This window comes from Heterocephalus glaber, unplaced genomic scaffold (genome assembly GCF_053883595.1).
Source record: "Heterocephalus glaber isolate CG9 unplaced genomic scaffold, H.glaber_assembly_v1.0 deba00001497, whole genome shotgun sequence".
NCBI lineage: Eukaryota > Metazoa > Chordata > Mammalia > Rodentia > Bathyergidae > Heterocephalus > Heterocephalus glaber.
Window position 1 is genome coordinate 46,739,079 of NW_028258320.1, and position 17,873 is coordinate 46,756,951.

At 48.9% G+C, this 17,873-nt stretch overlaps 1 protein-coding gene across 3 annotated transcripts in view; it reads right to left on the reverse strand.

The window, feature by feature from the left end:
• Positions 1-17,873, reverse strand: part of Slit1 (slit guidance ligand 1) — a 171,989-nt gene that overhangs the window by 35,900 nt on the left and 118,216 nt on the right. For all 3 annotated transcript variants that reach the window (XM_004838581.4, XM_021253141.2, XM_021253140.2), the window contains 13 exons: positions 17,634-17,705; positions 17,037-17,200; positions 14,621-14,768; positions 14,083-14,154; positions 13,726-13,797; positions 11,574-11,645; positions 10,856-10,999; positions 5,004-5,167; positions 4,320-4,343; positions 4,065-4,209; positions 3,448-3,522; positions 3,117-3,260; positions 270-413 (listed from right to left, as the gene is read on the reverse strand). In XM_004838581.4, the coding sequence (XP_004838638.1) occupies positions 270-413; positions 3,117-3,260; positions 3,448-3,522; positions 4,065-4,209; positions 4,320-4,343; positions 5,004-5,167; positions 10,856-10,999; positions 11,574-11,645; positions 13,726-13,797; positions 14,083-14,154; positions 14,621-14,768; positions 17,037-17,200; positions 17,634-17,705 (1,440 nt within the window). The remainder of the gene's footprint in view (positions 1-269; positions 414-3,116; positions 3,261-3,447; positions 3,523-4,064; positions 4,210-4,319; positions 4,344-5,003; positions 5,168-10,855; positions 11,000-11,573; positions 11,646-13,725; positions 13,798-14,082; positions 14,155-14,620; positions 14,769-17,036; positions 17,201-17,633; positions 17,706-17,873) is intronic.

A 17,873-nucleotide genomic window follows, 5' to 3' on the forward strand; every position in this document is an offset into this window, starting at 1 on the left:
GTCGCAGTTGACCCAGCAAGACCCTCTCCTATCCACCCCTTCCTGTCCACCACAATTGCTCAACTCTCTCAGACACCCGACAGTCACCCAGCGCATTGGCTTTCAGGACCAGAGACAGAGCTCATGGTGGTGAGAGCCGTGTTTCAGGAAGCCAGGAGGACCCCAACCTCCCCAGAGGGAAGACTGCATGAACAAGACCAGAGGAGTCCACCCCCAGGATGGCTGCTTCCACAGTCACCAGGCCACCTGTCCTCCGAGGCTGGACTCACAGCGTGGAGAGAGCCTGCAGGGTGTCAAAGGCTCCAGGGGAGATGGTGGTGATGTGATTGTCGTACAGTGAGAGGAGTCGGACATTTCGCAGGCCCGTGAAGCTGTCATTGTGGATGCAGCTGATTCGGTTGTTTCTAAGCATCCTGGGGAGAGAGAAGGGGAGAGAGGAGATTGCTGGTGGAGCCCTGAGCTGTGCCTCATCACAGTTCACCTGTGCCATGCAGCGTCAGCCAGTACCAGCTAGTTCCAGATGCTTCTCCAGAGACACAGAGCCACGGAGCAGGAACATGGCGTGCACAGGTCCCAGACACTGGAGAGAGGATTCTGCACATCTGTGCTCCCTTCTGCTGAGGTGCCTTGTGGCTCCATCCTGCGCACCTCCTATCCCTGCAGCCCACCTTTATTCCCTGGATGCCCAGTGCTTTCCCCTTTCTCCAAACCATGCTCCACTCCATGCCAGGGACATGTCACTGTCTAGTTTAAAGCCCATTTGGTAGCTTCCACTTTGTCCACCAAATCAGGCTTAATCACCAACCCCTGGGCCAGCTGCACCATCACATGGACACGGTATGGTCACTCCTGGCCCCATTAAGATATCATTCTGCAGTGCCCTTCCTCTTCTGTGTGGAACAGCCTCTGCTCATCCTCTAAAACCTCTTCAACCAAAAATAAAAGCAGAAACAACACTTGACAGACTAGGCAATTTCATAAGAGAAATTAGAATGGTCTGTGAATGTTCATGAAGCTTCATGCAAATTTACTAGTATCAAGTATATCTAAGCAATGCTGAATTTCTGCCTGCCAAATTGAAAAGAATGTAAAATATAAAATAATAATAATGATGATGATGATGATGCCAGGGCTGGCAAGAGTGGGTAAACAGGCACACACAATTGGCAGGACAATGATGTGGGGCCTCCCTGGATGTGTGTTTGGTGAGAAGTACCAAAAATCTCTACAAAGACACTTTCTACTTCCACTGCTGATCTCCTCTGAAGGAGACTTCATCCTAAGAAAATACTCATGGATGGGTGCAGAATTTTGTGATAAAAATATTAATCACAGAATTTCATATAATAAAAATTAGGAGCAGCCTAAATTTCCAGTATTTACATAGTACACAGTCATTAAAACCAATTTGTAAAAGAAATTTTAATGATATGTAAAGGTGCCCATGTTATGTTTAAAGAAAAAAGCAGATTACTGAACTTATTATAGGACTCTATTAAAATGTATCTGTATTTCAGTTATACATAATAAACAGGCCCTAAAGATCATAACACAGTATAGTACCTATAGATTTAAATTTTGCTAAAAGGGTAGATCTTAGGGGTATGAGTGTGTTACTGAGAATTGAACCAAAGGAGCACTGAGCTATATCCCCAGCCCTTTAAAAATTTTATTTGGACACAGTATCTTGCCATGTTGCTCAGACTGACCTCAAACTTGCAATCCTTCTGCCTCAGCCTCCCAAGTAGCTGGGATTATAGGCATATCCAGGTTAATCACTGTGTGTGTGTGTGTGTGTGTGTGTGTGTGTGTGTGTGTGTGGTACTGGGGATTGAAGTCAGGGCTTTGCACAGTCTATGCTAGGTGTTCTTATACACTAATAATAAATAAAGAGGGTGAGAGTAACTTTTGGAGAGAATGAATATGTTTATGGCATAACTTGTGGTGACAGCTACACAGACATGTCTACATCTATCTGTGTGTACATATACATGCGCATGTATGGCAGGCATGTATTGTATGTATGGCAGGCAAGTATATAGATATATGTGTACCAAAGACTGGGCGGACAGCTGTTTATAATAACAGTGGTCATTTCTGGTTACTGCTTGTCCCATACCTTCATTGACCCTCATGTGTTTCTGCTGCCTCTGTCTGACCCTGACCTCAAGAACACAATGACGAGATGAATAGCATAGTCATCCTATCCAAGGAAAACTGGGCAAATATAAAGACGAATAAGGCAGCCAGATAGGAACAGCCTAGAAAGATGGCCATGCTGTATTCACAAATGAAGAAGAAAGCTACAAAACAGTGCCTAGTAAAATCCTCCTTTTATAAAACAAATAGAAACCCAGAGGGAGCCCTGTCACACATTCATTTACCTTCCACAAACACAGTGATACGTGCTCAGAAGACAAATTTATACCCTGCTGCAGAGCTGAAATTTAAACCCAGGCAAGTAGCTTCTAGAGCCATATTTTCCAATACTGCAGCCACTACCCACATGCAGCTATTTAGATTTAAATGAATTGAAATTAAATAAGTGCTTCACAGCACATTGTGAAGCACAATAAGTGCTTCATTGCACCTCCTGGGTGGGACAGCATAGTCACAGAACATTCTTGTTGTGTCAGGAGGCTGCCCTGTCTACTGGACACTCAAGGTCCCCAGGGTCACCTGAAGAGCTGTCACTGCCTAGGTGGACCAAGGGTTCTCTGCAGCTTTATGGAGTGGTGAGGATTCTGTGGACCCACTGAGCTTCCAGGGCCTGGTGAGCTCTGGCTCTGGGTCGTGGATCCCCAAATCCAGGGATGACACATCACTGCTCCCAGCCCCCTGCTGTGTTCCCTAGGCACAGTCTCCTCAGGGCCACTCTGCTTGCAGTTGTGCTGTGGTCCTGCAGCCTGACCACAGAACACTGCACCCCATCCCTTCATCCCTTCATGAGGAATTGGCCCATCTCCCAGGGAAAAAGAGGACAGGCCTCACGGCAGAGTTACCTATCCTGCCCTTCGGCAGCCACACCCTCCTCCAAGCAGGGTCAGGGAGGGCACCTCCTACCTCTCTCATCCTTTCCCTCCAATGCCTACCCCTGCCCATGAGCCCACACTCACAGGGTCCGCAAGCCGTCCAGACCCCGGAACATGCCACTCCGGATGGACTCCAGCTGGTTTGCAGTCAGGTGCAGCTCACTCACAGAGGCCGCTCCCTCAAACGTGCCATCTTCGATTTCTGACACCTTGTTGTTGCTCAGGTTGCTGGGAGAGGAGGCATGGGAAGGGTTTCAAATGCCCTGCCCCTAGGAGCCCCTCCCTTCCTGCACCCAACACCCGCATGCCCAGGAGCTCTATCCCCACCCCAGGGAGAGCACCCCACCCCAGGCTTTCCCCTGTTCCTCCCAAGCCAGCATCTTGAGGGACACCTTCCTGCTGACAGATAACTCACATTTTCTTCAGATGTGTAAGTTTTTTAAACATCCCAGTGGCCTCCAGGAGGGAGATTTCATTGTTGTTCAATCGTCTGTAAAAAAGGCAATGAAGAAAACATAAACATCAATAAATGATGGACATTAAAGTACCTTTTGAATTGAGACTATTTTAGATGCAAACAGAAGGGACTCCCAGGAGAATTTATCTGGCAAGGCCAACTGATTCTATTTCAAAGGAAGCCTGGGCCTGGGGCTAGGGGAAAGGTGAATGAAAATATTATGAAAATTTATGTGCATAAATGTCCCATGTATGCAGGTGTCTATGCATGTGGCTATGTATATGCTTGAGTTCATATTCACAGATTAAAAATTAATAGCTAGAGCATGGCTGAAGTCCTAATATAAGCTCATGATATTGTGTCCCTCCAAAGAAGACAAAAGCATCACTGAGGAAAGCTACCCCTTGTTCAGGCTGGTGATCCAGCCTGGGTACCAAAGACTGTTTGAGGGAGATCTGGTTGGTGCCTTCTGTGGTTCCTCAAACAGAGCTGGGCCAGAGGAAAGCCTGGAGCCAGCATGGGAGGATTAGAGGGTGCTGGGAGTTGGGCAGGGTGCAGAGAGGTGGGGTCCTCACAGCTCTGCTGTGGACTGTGGGATGCGCTCAGGGATCTTGGAGAGCCTCAGGCTGGAGCACTCCACCACACTGGCCTCACAGCGGCACTTGTGAGGACAGGCAACATCGATGCTGCACTCGCTGTTCAGCTGGTAATCCTCTGTGCCTGTGGGTGAGAGGGTGGACCAGGGCAGGCTCTGAGCAGCTGTGGCCAAACCAGGATGACCCAAGCCCTCCAGCCTGCCCACCCACTGCTACTGTCCCTCCACTTCCTACCTGGAATGAAGTACTGCTCTTTGGCTGGGGAGAAAAGCAGACACATCAGGATGCAGGAGCAGCTGGGCTTGGCCCCACAGCCTACCGCAGGCACCCCAGGAATGCAGTTGGGACCTAGGACCCCCAAGCCCATCTGCCAAGTCCCTGTGTGCAAAAGACCTTACTCCAGAGAACTTGTGTCCCCTGTCCAGGCCAACCCAAGGCAGCACCGCACCCAATCAAACCTCTCACTGCAAAGGTATGGGCAGGGACTGTGCTGACCTCACCCATGGGGGTGGAGTAGGGGCAGTGTCAGCCCCCTGAACCAGGATCCAGGGTCAGAAGCTGCCCCACATTGTCCTTGGCAAGATGCCAAGTGGACTGCAGTTGCTGAGGGCACTTTTGTGTCCCAAAGCCACAAGAAGGCTCCTACCTCACTGCCAAAGGTCCCAGGCCTCCTGGGTATCTTACAAGGCTTGAGAGCAGCAGCACATGCATGAGAGAGCTGGCCTGTGAGTGGACATTGGGTGCCTCACCCCGGGCCCCCAGGAAGCCCCACCTCTGCTGAACAGTTCAGACCCAAGTCTAGAGTGTGGGGCCTCCAGCGGGAGACCAAAGTGCCTGAGGACACCTTGCTGGAGCCCTCCAGGACACATCACTGGGTTGCTGAGCTGACAGAAGACAGACAGACAGGCGGGCAGCTACCTGAGCACCGGAACTTCTTGCTCTTGATCTGCCCAATGCGCTTGTTGGTGAGGCGCCGGGGGCTGGCACAGCGGGCCCCACTTGTCTCTATGGGATTAGTGCGCAGGAAGTCCGCCAGCCACTTGAGGTTACAATCACAGATGAAAGGGTTCTGGGCCAGATGCCTGTCAAAGGGTGCAGATCAGCCATCAAAGACCAAGGCTGCACCCAGCATGGGCCTCCTCCAGGTCAGGGCCTTGCTGTCTGGGGGGCCCAGGTGGCTGCTCTTGGCTTGAAGCTCACAGCTGGTCATGAGAGAAATGGAGGGTGGAGTGACTGCCACAGTGCACTCACCACCTACAGGGAAGTCCTATCAGTTCATCATGGCAGAAAGGGACTCTGAAGCTGGAGCTGTTTCCAGGAAAGCCAGAGCTTCCCTCTGTGCCTGCCATGCTCCCCTTGAGCCCCATGCCACCCTCTCTCAACCCTCCTATCTCCCTTTCTTCCTGGGACACTTCACAAGTATGCATGGCCAGAGGGGACCTAGAGACTGGACAGAGCCTCCCAGTTCCTTCACAGAACACAGGAGCACCCAGCACCATATCAGGCCACAGCCTTTGGACCACTACACAGCCACAGGCCCAGCTTCTCTCTCTGCTGCTGCAGCCCATCTCCCATGGCCATCACCCTGGAGGAGAATGTGGCTGGGGAGCCTTGGGCTACAACTAGAATCACCTTTCCAAAGTCAGGCCAGGAGCTGCTTCTTCTTGACCAATTTACAAGCCATTTCTCCATGCAAAGAAAACTCAGAAAACACTATCAAATGGCTGCTTTCTGGGAAATCACCTGGCCTCCTGTGCTGTGCTGCCTGTTTAGCAGTGGGCGGATGCAGTGAGGGCGATGGGGAACAGGTGACAGGCTGCCGTGGCTTTCCCATCTACGGGCTCTGCCTGCCCATTAGGCCCAAACCAGCCACATCGGGACCATGCTGTCTGCAAGCCTGCCCAACCATGTCTGGGCCCCCACCACACATAAATCTGTTAGCGATCATCACAGAAGGACAGAGGACAATCAAACTCCCAGGCCCTTAATCTTATTCATTAAAAGCATAACTTGTGTTTTCTTCTGAGGCAGTTAGGGATTTAAAACTACTCTTGCTAAAAAACAAGACAAAACAAAACAAAACAAAAAAATGAGTCCTCACTTGAGCCTACAGATGCCCAGTGGGTAACTAAAGCTAAATGCTTAACATCTCTGCCTTCATTCTGTATCTGTTCTTTTATTGCCTTAAAACTGGCTCAGACCTTTGCTCAGCTCTGAGTAGAGGCAAATTAATCACTTAAGGAGTGTCTAACAACTGGCAGTATAAGCCTTACTAGCCCTAAATTGACCCCACCACTCGTCCCCCTTCAAGACTGAGGACACCAAGAGCTTTGCAGGGACATTCAACTGCCAGCTTTTAAAGTATCCTGCTCCAGAGCCCCTGGTCTCTAGTTACTGTCTCTAGTTACTGTCCCAAACCTGCAGTCACCTTGGATTCCAGCAGAGCCTTCAGAGCTGAGGCTGCTCCCCACCAAGGAGGTGCAATCATCTCACGGGATCAGGACTGCTCCTGAAGCCACAGGACTTCTCAGGAGCCTCCAACTGAGAAGTGAGGTGATGATCAGCCAGCCCTGGCCCTGCTCAGCAACCCCATAAGTCTCATCCTTTCCTACGCTAACAGGCCAGCCTGGTCTTCTTCGTCAGAGCTGTGCCTCCTTCAGCTTTCTTCTCCTCAAGCTGAAGACTCCCATTTTCTCTTACTTTGCAATTAAAGCTTTTCCCTGTAAATTCATGCTATTCCCCCAGTTTTAATTTCCATTATCACTGAAGCAAGATCTCACACTAGCCAGATGATACTACTTCATACCAACTGGGATAGTTACAATCAAAAGAGAATTTTTTTTTAAAAAAGCAAACAATAAAAAGGTTGTTGAGATCTTGGACATCTCATGATACACTGCTAGTGGGAGTGTTAAATGCTACAGCTACCTTGGGAACCACTGGGAGTTTCCTTAACAAAATAAATTTACTCTATGACCCAGCAGCTCCAAAACAAATGCAATCATTGGTCCACACAAAGATATGTAAGTGAATATTGATAGCAGCATCCTTCATAATGGTTCCAAAGTGGAAACAATCCAAATGTCCATCAACTGGAATGGATAAACAAAATGTGCTCTACCTGACATGTAGAAAATTATTTGGCAATAAAAAGATCAAAGGGCTGATACATGATACAGTATGGATGAACCTCAAAAATGTGCTAAGTGAAAAAAACCAGTCACAAAAGATGTCAGATTGTATGATTCCACTTTATGAAATGGCCAAAAGGACAATCTACAGAACAGAAACTGTTAGTGGTTGCATGGAGTGAGGGATGGAAATGGGGACTGACAGAAAATAGGCACAAAGGATTTGGAAGAGGAGCAATACAAATGTCCTAAAATTGAATTGTGATAATAAATGAACAACTCTGTAATAACTGAACAACTTTCTGTTCTATAGGTTGTCTAAAAGTCATTGACTTGTATATTTATAACAGGTGAACTTTATGTGTGTAAGTTAAACTTTAATAGAATTGGTTTTGTTTTTGTTTTCTTATCAAGGCAGAGTCTTGCTATGTTGCCCAGGCTGAATTTCAACTCTTGGACTCAACCATTCCACCAGTCTCAGCCTCTGGAGTAGCTCGGACTATATAAAGCTTTTTTTTTTTTTCCTGTTGTCAGGTTTGACCCAAGCCCTGGCATATCTCACGGAGTTACATCACCAACCCTTTTTAAATATTTTATTTTGAGACAGGGTCTCACTAAATTGCCCAGGGTGGCCTTGAATCTTTGTACCTCCTGTCTCATGCCCCCAGAGTGGTAGGATCATAAATGTGTGCTACCACGCCCAGCGAGTTGTTCTGTTTGTTTCTAAGTGTTAAATGCAAGTGAAATTGCAGCAAAATCAATCTATGACACAGAGCACTTGGTTATAAACCTTGGAGGTATGGAAAAGTGACACAAGATTTAGTAAAATTAACTGCTCAGATATGACACAAGACTCAGTCAAGCTTAACCACGTCAAGGATATCTAAGCGTATCGTGGATTTGCACTTCTTTTATTCCTGTCCCAAATTGTACCTTAGTTGTTAATATACAACATGTGCTTATGAAAGTCCAGCTTTGCTTTATAGTCTTAAATAATAAGGTCTATTCATAAAGAAGCAGCATGATTGAGGGAAAGTGCACTGACTTTTCAGTGACGGCTGAAGAGCTGCCGGAGGTCAAAGCCCTGTTCTAGGAGCTATCCTATGACTTTGGTGAGTTACACAACTTCCCTCTACCTCGGTTTCCTTACAAGTAAAATCGAGGATGACGGGCTTCATCTCATTCAGTCATTTTAAGTGTTGAGCAAGATAATGCATCAAGAACAGTGGCTCCCAAGAGTCCTTAATCCCACTCTCATCCCCAAGGCCCTCTCTGTACATCCCCAGCCCTCCAATCTCCTTAGTGAGCTTCTCTCAGACTTTCTTCAAACTGCTTAAAATAATTCACCTTGCCAATGTCTCTCCATAACCTCGAATTTCTCATATGCAGTATAGTTTCCCCATGGGGCTCCATCTTCTCTCCCTGACTATGAGTAAATTAATTAGCAGGAGTCAGGCTACAGGCGAATGTGTGGGCTTTAATGAGTTTGTCTCTGTGGCTGACATCCGATGATGTGCAGACCCCTAGGGAGCAGGCGCTGTACCTTTTAGGCAACCTGTTGGAACCTATTCCCACACCCCGTGTGGATGTTATCTGATGGTGAGCACTACCTGCAGAGATAACAATGACAACAAAGCCTACAGTGATATTAACAGTGGATACTCATTATGCACACACCACATGACCCACGCCAGTCAGGCCAGGCTCAGGACCAAAAGTATAGGAGGAAATCTCCTACGTGCCTAGCTTACTTGCACACCGCAGGTATGCAAGTTTTCCTCTGTGGAAGCATTCCAGATAAAACATAAGGACTCTGTTTAAAGGCTAGCCACAACAGCATTATCAAATGAAGTCAGGGTAGCCAGGAATTTAGCTCAGTGGCACCATACCTGCCTCACAAACGCAAGGTCCTGAGTTCCATCCCCAGTACCAAAAAAAAAAAAATGAAGGCGGGGTAGAATTTTAATATCACCATTTCAGAATCCTAGTGAATTTATCGGCATAGAGATCAATGGCTATTTCTTTCTTTCTTTTTCTTTTTCTTTTTTCTTTTTGTACTGGGGATCAAACTCAGGACCTTGCATTTTCAAGGCAGACACCAGCACCATTGAGCTAAATCCCCAGCCCAATGGCTATTTTTATTACAAAAAAAAAAAAAGATAACCAGAAATCACATGCTTCCAGGTAGAAGTCTACAATTCTATCCAGGAAGTTCTCTTGCCAGTCAATTAATCATCAATCAACCAAACTAAACCTGACAAGCTCCTAGATACAATTCTTCATCTGGTAGGACACAGACAGGTCAGAGAAACATGTGATATCCCACTGGGACACCATCAGCCAAGTCCAGACTTTGGGCAACCTGATATGGCCAACCAATGATATGGTGTCTTCAACAAATAAGTTGCAAAGAAAACAGGGGATGGAAAGGACACCTAGAGATGAAAAATGACCTCAGGGGTGCATCAACCAGTATCAGCCAATTGTATTGTAAAGATCTTATTTAAATCCCAATTCTAATAAAAAATGGTCTTACATATATGAGACACTTGTAAGTTCAAATACTATATCAATATTTTATGAGATCAAGGAATTAAGTTTTTAGGTATAAAAATTGTGCTGTGGTGTTTTGTGGTTTTTTTTTTTTTTTTTTTGATACTGGGGATTGAACTTGGGTCCTTGTGCTTGTGAGGCAGGCAGTGGAACCACTGAGCTAAATCCCCAGCTCTGTGGAGTTTTGTTATTGTTTTGCAGTGCTGGGGATGGAACCTAGGGCATCATGCATGTTAAGAAAGCACCCCTAATAAATAAAAACAAAAGAAAGTGCCCTACCATGGAGCTAAACACCTAGCGCCTGGTATGTTTATACAGAATCTTTGTCTTTTAGAGATATAGATGAAGTCTGTATAATGACATATGATGTCTGGGATTTGCTTCATGGTTTAGGTGGCTGGAAAGAGAGGGAAGTAGAGATGAAACAAGACTGGCCAGGAGTTAAAGGTGGGGAAATAGTTGGGGGGTTCACTGTAATACTTTTACTATGCTTTCAATTTTCTACAATAAATTATTACAACAAACTAGTAGGTTTGTTGCTCTCTAATTTTTAGTTCATAATCATCATTGTTTTTACTACATTCCATTTGATTTCACAATACCAACTGCAAGATGCACTATTATTTATATGGACTATGAAGAAAGGCAAAATTCTGCCAATTAAATGATATACCTCCATTATAATATGCATTCCATATTCAAAACTGTTAATGTGGAAACATATCTTAGAATCAATGGGCTATATTATTATCTTTATCACTATTTAACTGTAGCCACCATTTAGCAAGCATTTACAATTAGCTAAACTATGCAGAAATATCCACTTTAACTTCACAACAACTCTATGAAGATCTCCTCATTTATGGATAATAAGAGGGAGGCCCAGAGAAGCTAATTAACTTGGCTAAGGTCAACCAATAAAAAACATAGCTGGATTTGTATCCAGGATTGTCTAACCCAGAGTCTGTCCTTTGCCTGTAGAAGGCCACCCGCAGGAAGCACAGCTGTCTGAATCTGCAAGCCACCCGTAGGCCCACCTGCTGGGACCTTCCTGCTGTGGGGCCAGGATGTAGGGGCAGGACTCACAGTGTTTGGATGGCCCTCAGGGATGTGAAGGTGCCCTTGGCAAGACTCTGGATCTTGTTGTCATACAGGGAGAGTAGTGAGAGGTTCTGTAAGTCCTGGAAGGCATCAGGCCTGATGCAGTTGATCTTGTTGGCATTCAGGAGCCTGGGGGCAAAGCCAGCGGTCAAGAGCTGAGAGACAGGCTCTGAACAGGCTCCTGACATAGGGGCTTCAAAGTCTGGCTACTCTTCTCCCTTTCAAGAGACCACTACAGATGCCTTGAGAGGTTCCAAGGGAGCACAGGGTCAAAGCCACCTCCCAAAGGCACTTCGGAGGGGGACCTCCTCCTCCCAGAGTCCTGCTGGGTCTCCAAGTGGCTGGACAGAAGTACTTGCATCCAGGGTCTCGTGGTCCTGGAAGAGAATCCTGGCCTTAATGCTCATGGTTCCAGAAGGCTGAGCTGGCCTGGTGTCCCCTCCAGGAGACATTCCTGTCTCCAACCATGCTGAGGGCCTCAGAAAAGCAGGCACTGTCTCAGGAGCCTCTGAGCTCTAGTATCCTGTGACCAGCTCTGAACCAGCCTCTGCCTCCCTCTCTCACTTCTACAAATCCTGTCTTCCAAGTGCCTGTCTCAAATGTATCCAGGTCCCAAACAGGCTGTAAAGAACAGCCTGGGAGGCCAGAGGAATGCAAGCCTCTCCCTGGCCCCACCCAAAGACATCCTAGGACTGGTCCTTACAGAAGCTGTAGAGTGTACAGGCCTCCAAACACACCGCGAGGGAGGTCTGTGATCTTGTTCCCATAGAGGACCCTGGAGAAAAGGCAGCAAAAGAGGAGAGTTAGGGGCCAGCAGAGCTCTGCAGATGCCCACAGAGCACCATCTTTAAACCTTCACACACTTAGCATGCATGTGTTCTGCAGGAACTCGCCAGCAGATGGCGCAACAGCATCTTCAGAGAGGGTGTTCGACCTCCCACCACCCCAGTTTGCGCAAAAGTACCCTCGGTGCCTGTTACCCCCATTGCTGCAAGAGGAGCTCCACTCCCTGCTGGCACACATGGACCCCACAGAAATGTGCAAAGGGGCCCTTCCAGAGAACCTCACAAGAAATTAATCTGGCCCAGGACCCAAAAGGAAACTGTTGGCCGAGCAGAACTAATTTCAGAGAATTATGTATTTTCAGAGAGTTACAGAGAAAACAAATAGAATTACAGACGGCATGTTCAATATGAAATCTAGGTGGCTAGACTGCAAGTGGGTTTCTTTTTTAACTTTTGTATTCACAAAGTTTTCTATACTGAGCATGAATGAATTCCATGTATAATCAGAAAAAAAAAAAAGTAAAAGTTTAAAAAACACAAGCAAGAATGGGTTCGGGCAGATGGTGCCAACACTGAGGGGGTTTGGAGAGGGGAAGATTACTTCCACTGTCATAGTCACCTCCCACAAGCCACCATTATAAATATTTAGTCTGAGTAAAAAAACATTTCTTCAAACATAGCCGGAGGAAGACACAGCAGGAGCAAAGCCCTGTGGTGGGACCCAGGATGGCCCATGTAGAGAGCTTAAAGCCATTGTGGCTTAAGGAGGAATGAATGGCACAGTAGCTTGTATTTTACCCAGCCAGCCTCAGGAACTCTGAGACATGATCAGATTCCTATTTCAGAAATATTCTTTGAGCTTCTGTGTGGAAAATGGTGTGGAAGGTCAGGAGTTGAAGCAGGGGTCAAGGTCAGGGCTGGTCACAAACAATCAGGAAATGGCTGGGCTGGGCACAACAGTGACCCATCTAAATGGGTTATTTCACCTTTTATACCAGTTCCGACTGGTACAGTCAATGTAAGAGAATTTTACTCATTTCTCAGAGGAAGAGCCCTACTTTTTGGCAGGCCACCTCCAGGATCTGATTTTCTTGGTCAGTGACAGTGACTCATCATCAGGCTGTTAGGCAGAGCTGTGCCAGTTGTATACTCTAAAACTCCAGGGCACTGTTCAGGATTGGCCCCTCCTACCACCTCGGACTGTACTTTGTACTTGGAGAGAAGAACACATGCACAAAAGGCAGTGAGTGGACAGTCTCCATACTCTCCCAGGAGAACAGTTACCTTCTGTTCCAGTTACCAGGCCTCTGGTCTATGCCATCATGTATCCAGCGCTGCCAAAGGGCAAGTGGACACTTCCATAGGCAACAGCTCCTACCCATGGGAGCTTTTCCAGCTGCAGGGCACCCTAAGTGTACTCTCTGTAGAAAGTGCTATGGGACTTCAGAGGGTGAGGGGATTGCTGAGCCTGGGGGTTCATGTGTGTTTGTGGGAAAAGGTGGTGCTGCATGACATTTTGTGGATGGACAGACCCCACCCCATAGACCTAAAGGAAACAGGTGAAGGGAAGCACTGTTTTCGTGTCACCCACTACTTCTTGGGATCAAGTATATCTGAGATAAAAGATAGCAGTGTATGGCAGATGTCACCACTGGAGCCGGTGGTCATTGTCCCTATGGGTGACCAGGGAAGGCTCAGGAGTCTTCTGTGGAGAGGCGGGGCCAAGATGACTGCCTTAAAGAATGCTGGGAAAATCTCTACCATAGTAAAGAGAGCATCTCAGTTGCCAGGACAACAGTCATGCCTAGCTTTTCCAAGTACTCAGCCCTCGATCCTCTCCTCCCACTGGGGCTACACAGGGTCTACCCTCCTTATAAGGAAGGGCGAGCTGGCCACAGCAGCCTTGAACTTTGCAGCCAGAGGGAGTGTCGCTGAGGCTGGAGTAGCAGGACTGCACAGACGTACATGTGGCCCTGCTCCTCCTCCACACTCAGTGGAGGGGCCCTGGGCCCACCGGCTTTGCTCAGGGTTCCCCAGGCCACCCCAAGGGGCCTTACTGCTGTGACTCACAGTGAATTCAAGGAGCGGAGGCCCTGGAAGGCATCAGGCGCGATCTCGGCGATCTGATTGTTGCTCAGGTCTCTGCAAGGTGCACAGAGGAGAACACAGCTGAATCCCTGCTGGGCTGTGCAATCTGAGGTCTGCATGTGGAAGTGAGTGACACCCTGGCTGTGCCCTACAGTCCCCTTACATCCTTGCTTGCTCTTACTGGTGCGCACACTGAAAGGGAAAGGTAGCCAGCAGCACTTGGGCTTTGTGTCCCTTCAGGGCTCACTATGACCCTGGGAGACAGTAGCATCTTTGCTGTGCCTGTGGTTCAGACACAGGATCTCCCTCCTGCCCTGTGCCAACTGGGGGTGCACTCACATCCTGCGCAGCTTTCTGTAGGGAGAGAAGGCTCCTGGAGGGATGGACTTGATTCCATTGAGCTCCAAGCGGCTGCAGAGAAGAACACATGGGAAACAGGTCCCAAGTCACTCTGGCCAGGCTGTGGTCTGCTAGACTCACCCACCCAAACAAGCCCTTGATTCCTTGGGTCCCTGCTCCCTTCCCCCTTCTAGAGGCTGTAGTCTGGGCAAGTGGGTGAGCACCTGCTGTGATGTGAGGCTTATCCCAGGGTTCCATGGCTGAAAGGGGCCCACAATGATGGTCAATGACCCACTAAAGGTCACTGTGGCAGACCCACCTGGCTGGGCTGGGCCACAGGGGGACATGCTTCCCACCCCTCCAGAGTTTCCCAGTCTGGAGCAGAGAGCTCAGCCTGCTGAGGCAAATTGTCTCTTCCATTTGCCACTGAGCAGTCTGGGGGCAAGTCCCTGGGGTGACACCTACTCCAGCTCTTTACTGGACAGCCAGAGCCTGCCCTTGCTGGGGTGTCCCAGCACCTTCTCTGCCCTGTACTCACATCTCTGTCATGGTCTCAGGCAGGTTGGCAGGGATGGCGGTAAGGCCTTTGCCGCGGCAATCCACAATGCCATTGCTGCAGGCGCACATGGCCGGGCAGGAACCCAAGGAAAGGGTGCAGGCAGGCACGTGCCCTGCCTCGCCCTGGCCTGAGGGGATAGCAGAGTGTGACTTCAGAGTGTCCTGTATCAGCACTACCCTCCCCAGGTCCATACTGATGGGTGGGGACAGGTGCACGGGGGCAGTTTCTGTGGATGAGGACAAACCAGAGGAAGTCACCACGGATGCAGAAGAGATTCTGAACTTTGATGCAATGCTGGGCTCCTGGGACACAGCAGGCATTCATCATCAGACATTGCTGAGGTCAGTCTGAACTGCACTAGACTGTGATCTAAACACCAACAAATCCTGGCCTAGAATTCTGAAGCTTTAGGTTCAAATCCAAGTCAGGTCACAGGTGAGCAAAACTATGTCTACTCAATGCTTACTCTATGCTGTGTGATATGATAAGTGTGATACATGCAGAACCTCATTTAAATCCTCTCATGTGACCCTTCAAGGAGCATGTGATCATTGCCATTTCCCAGGTGAGGTCACTGAGTCCTAGATATTAATTTGTAGAAATCCACACAGCTAAATTAATAGATAGTAAAACCAGGATCAAGCCCAGTGTCTGATATTAACTCACACTTGTGATAACCAAGGTATACTTACTAACTTACATCAAGCGCACCATCCCGTGTGTATGGCCAGTGAAGCCATCACTCAGACATGGACTTTCTGCCACCACTCTTCTGAAGTCTATCACCAAAGATCTGTTCTGTTTACTGTGAACTTTACATAAATTAAATTATACAGGAGGTTCTCTTTTGTATCTGGCTTTTTACACCCAATGTAAAATCTTTGCAATTCATCATGTTGTTGAATGTATCAGTAGTTAATTTTTGTGTTGCTGCTGAGCAGTATTCCACTGTATGTCTATGTCATGATCCATGGGTGGTCTCCATCTTTGGAGATTGTGGAAAAAGTGGGCCTAAACATTCTTGGGTGTGTGTTTTGCAGAACAAATGCACTCACCTAGCAGTAGAGTTACAGGGTCAAAGGGCACAGATGTGCTGAGCTTCTGTGGATCCTGCTACACAGTTCTGCAAAGTGGCCAAGCCAATTCATCCTCCTCCCAGGCTTCTAACATCTGTACCTAACATCTAGTACTATGTCCCTTGAGTGCCCTTCTCAGGAAAGGGGCTGTCAGATGCACAGACTCCAGCGGAAGAAATAATGTCAGAATAAATCAATAAACATGGAAACCAAGGTAGTCTCAATGCAAAGAAAAAGGTTTCATTTAAAAAAAAAAAGGTGCCCAAGAAATCTGCTCCTTTCTTAGCCATGGCAGCTGCAGTAACTCAGAGGTGCAGAGGTACAAACCCTCTCACACAGCACATCCCTGCAGTGCACACTCACACACTCCCCTGTGCCCACATACACATGCACACATGCACACACATGCTCACACAGCAGCCCTGAGCACAGAGGTGTTCAAGCCTGGTTTCCAGCATCTGCCAGGGCTGGCTTTGCAGCTGACAGCCACACTCTAGAGCCCCACGCTGAGGCTCCCTGGAGTTCTTGGGGCGTGGGATGAAGGGGTGGCCAACAGGGAGCAGCCTGTGAGAAGGCAGGGTGGGAGGCACCACTCTGGGAAGGGGAAGACACAGGTGCAGCTGAGGTGCAGGGAGGAGGGATCCCGGGGCGGAGGAGGCTGACCCCCAGGGCCACGCAGAATGAGGGCAGCTGGACTCTCCCAGGAGCCTGGAGGGCTGATGAGTACACGCAACAGGGACCACTAGGCTTGTGGGTTCCTTCAGGCCTTTCTGGCTGCAGTACAGAGACCAAAGGAGCCAGGGAGGAAGTGAGGGACCCGTCACAGAACCCCAGGTGGAAGAAGAAGGGGCAGGCTCTGGGGCCTCCTCACCTGAAACAGACTAGAAACTAAATTCAATGACCGGTCAGGTAGCAGGGGTGAGGTGATAGGAGGGAGGGAGAGGAGGGGAGAGGGGTAGGAGAACATGGAAGAGGCCTTGGGAAGAAGCAGAACCAGTAAAGGCTGGGACAGAAGGGATGATGAGTGGAGGAGGCCACGTGGGGACAGGCAGGGGGAAGGAGAGGAGGCAAGGAACGTGTAGGCAAAAACCAGTGGTGAGACTAGGAGGCAACGGCTGGGAACAGGAGGTGATGGGTGGGAACAGAAGACAGGCGGGGAAGGTGGGGACAGGAAGTAATAGGCAAGGAGGGGAGAAGACGGGGGTCAGGTGTGGATGTGTGGTTACAGGTGGTAATGGAAGCGACGAGGGGAGGGGAAAGCAATGCATGAGGGCAGGAGGTAACGGGCAGTTCTGGGCCCTGGTAGGGCCTGCATGTACCTGAGCAGCTGAACTCACTCTTCTGGACCTCAGCCACATTGAGGCCACGCAGGCTGGCGGGGCCTGAGCACTGGGTGAAGAGCCCGATTGTTGGCCGCTGCCTCAGCCACTGAGACAGCCAGGCCAGGTGGCAGTCGCAGAACAGGTGGTTGGAGTGCAGGCGGCTGTAGAAGGACAGAGTAGCTTACAATGGGAATCCTACCAGGAGGAGGCTGTGCCCAGACCTGCGTTCAGCCCACAGATATCTCATCCTGAGAAACTGCCTGGCCCTGTCCCCTCTCTGCCTCCCTGGGGGACACGTTGGCTACAGGGTGCCAGGGATCTTCTGTTCATCCCATAGAGCTCACATGGATCCACTGTCAGGTTCACTCAGCTCATTTTTAAATACAAAAAGGAAAACCAAACATAAATGACACTCGTGCCCTGTAATTTCAGATCCCTTCCTCCCTCTCTACTTCTACCGAGCTGAGCCCTGGGCTGGCCTTTGAGGCGTAGGAGAGAACAGCCCCTTCCCTGTGGCGGACTCTGCCTCCTTCCCCACCATCCTGGACAACGATCCCACTTGAGCTTCAGCACCCAGCTGCCCCGCTGACTCACAAGGTCCGAAGCTTGGGCATGTGATTGAAGCTGGACACAGGAATCATGGTGATGTTGTTGTTGTTCAGGGTCCTGAAAGGGAGCGCTAGTTATTTAGCATCTGGCCAGCAGGACGGTCCATAGGACAGGGCTCAATGTTAAGGAATGAACAGGGAGGATCCCATGCCAGGTTCTGAGGGCCACCTTCAAAGAGGACCAGCCCCAGGCAGCACGGGGGGCTGCACTGAAGAGCCCAGACAC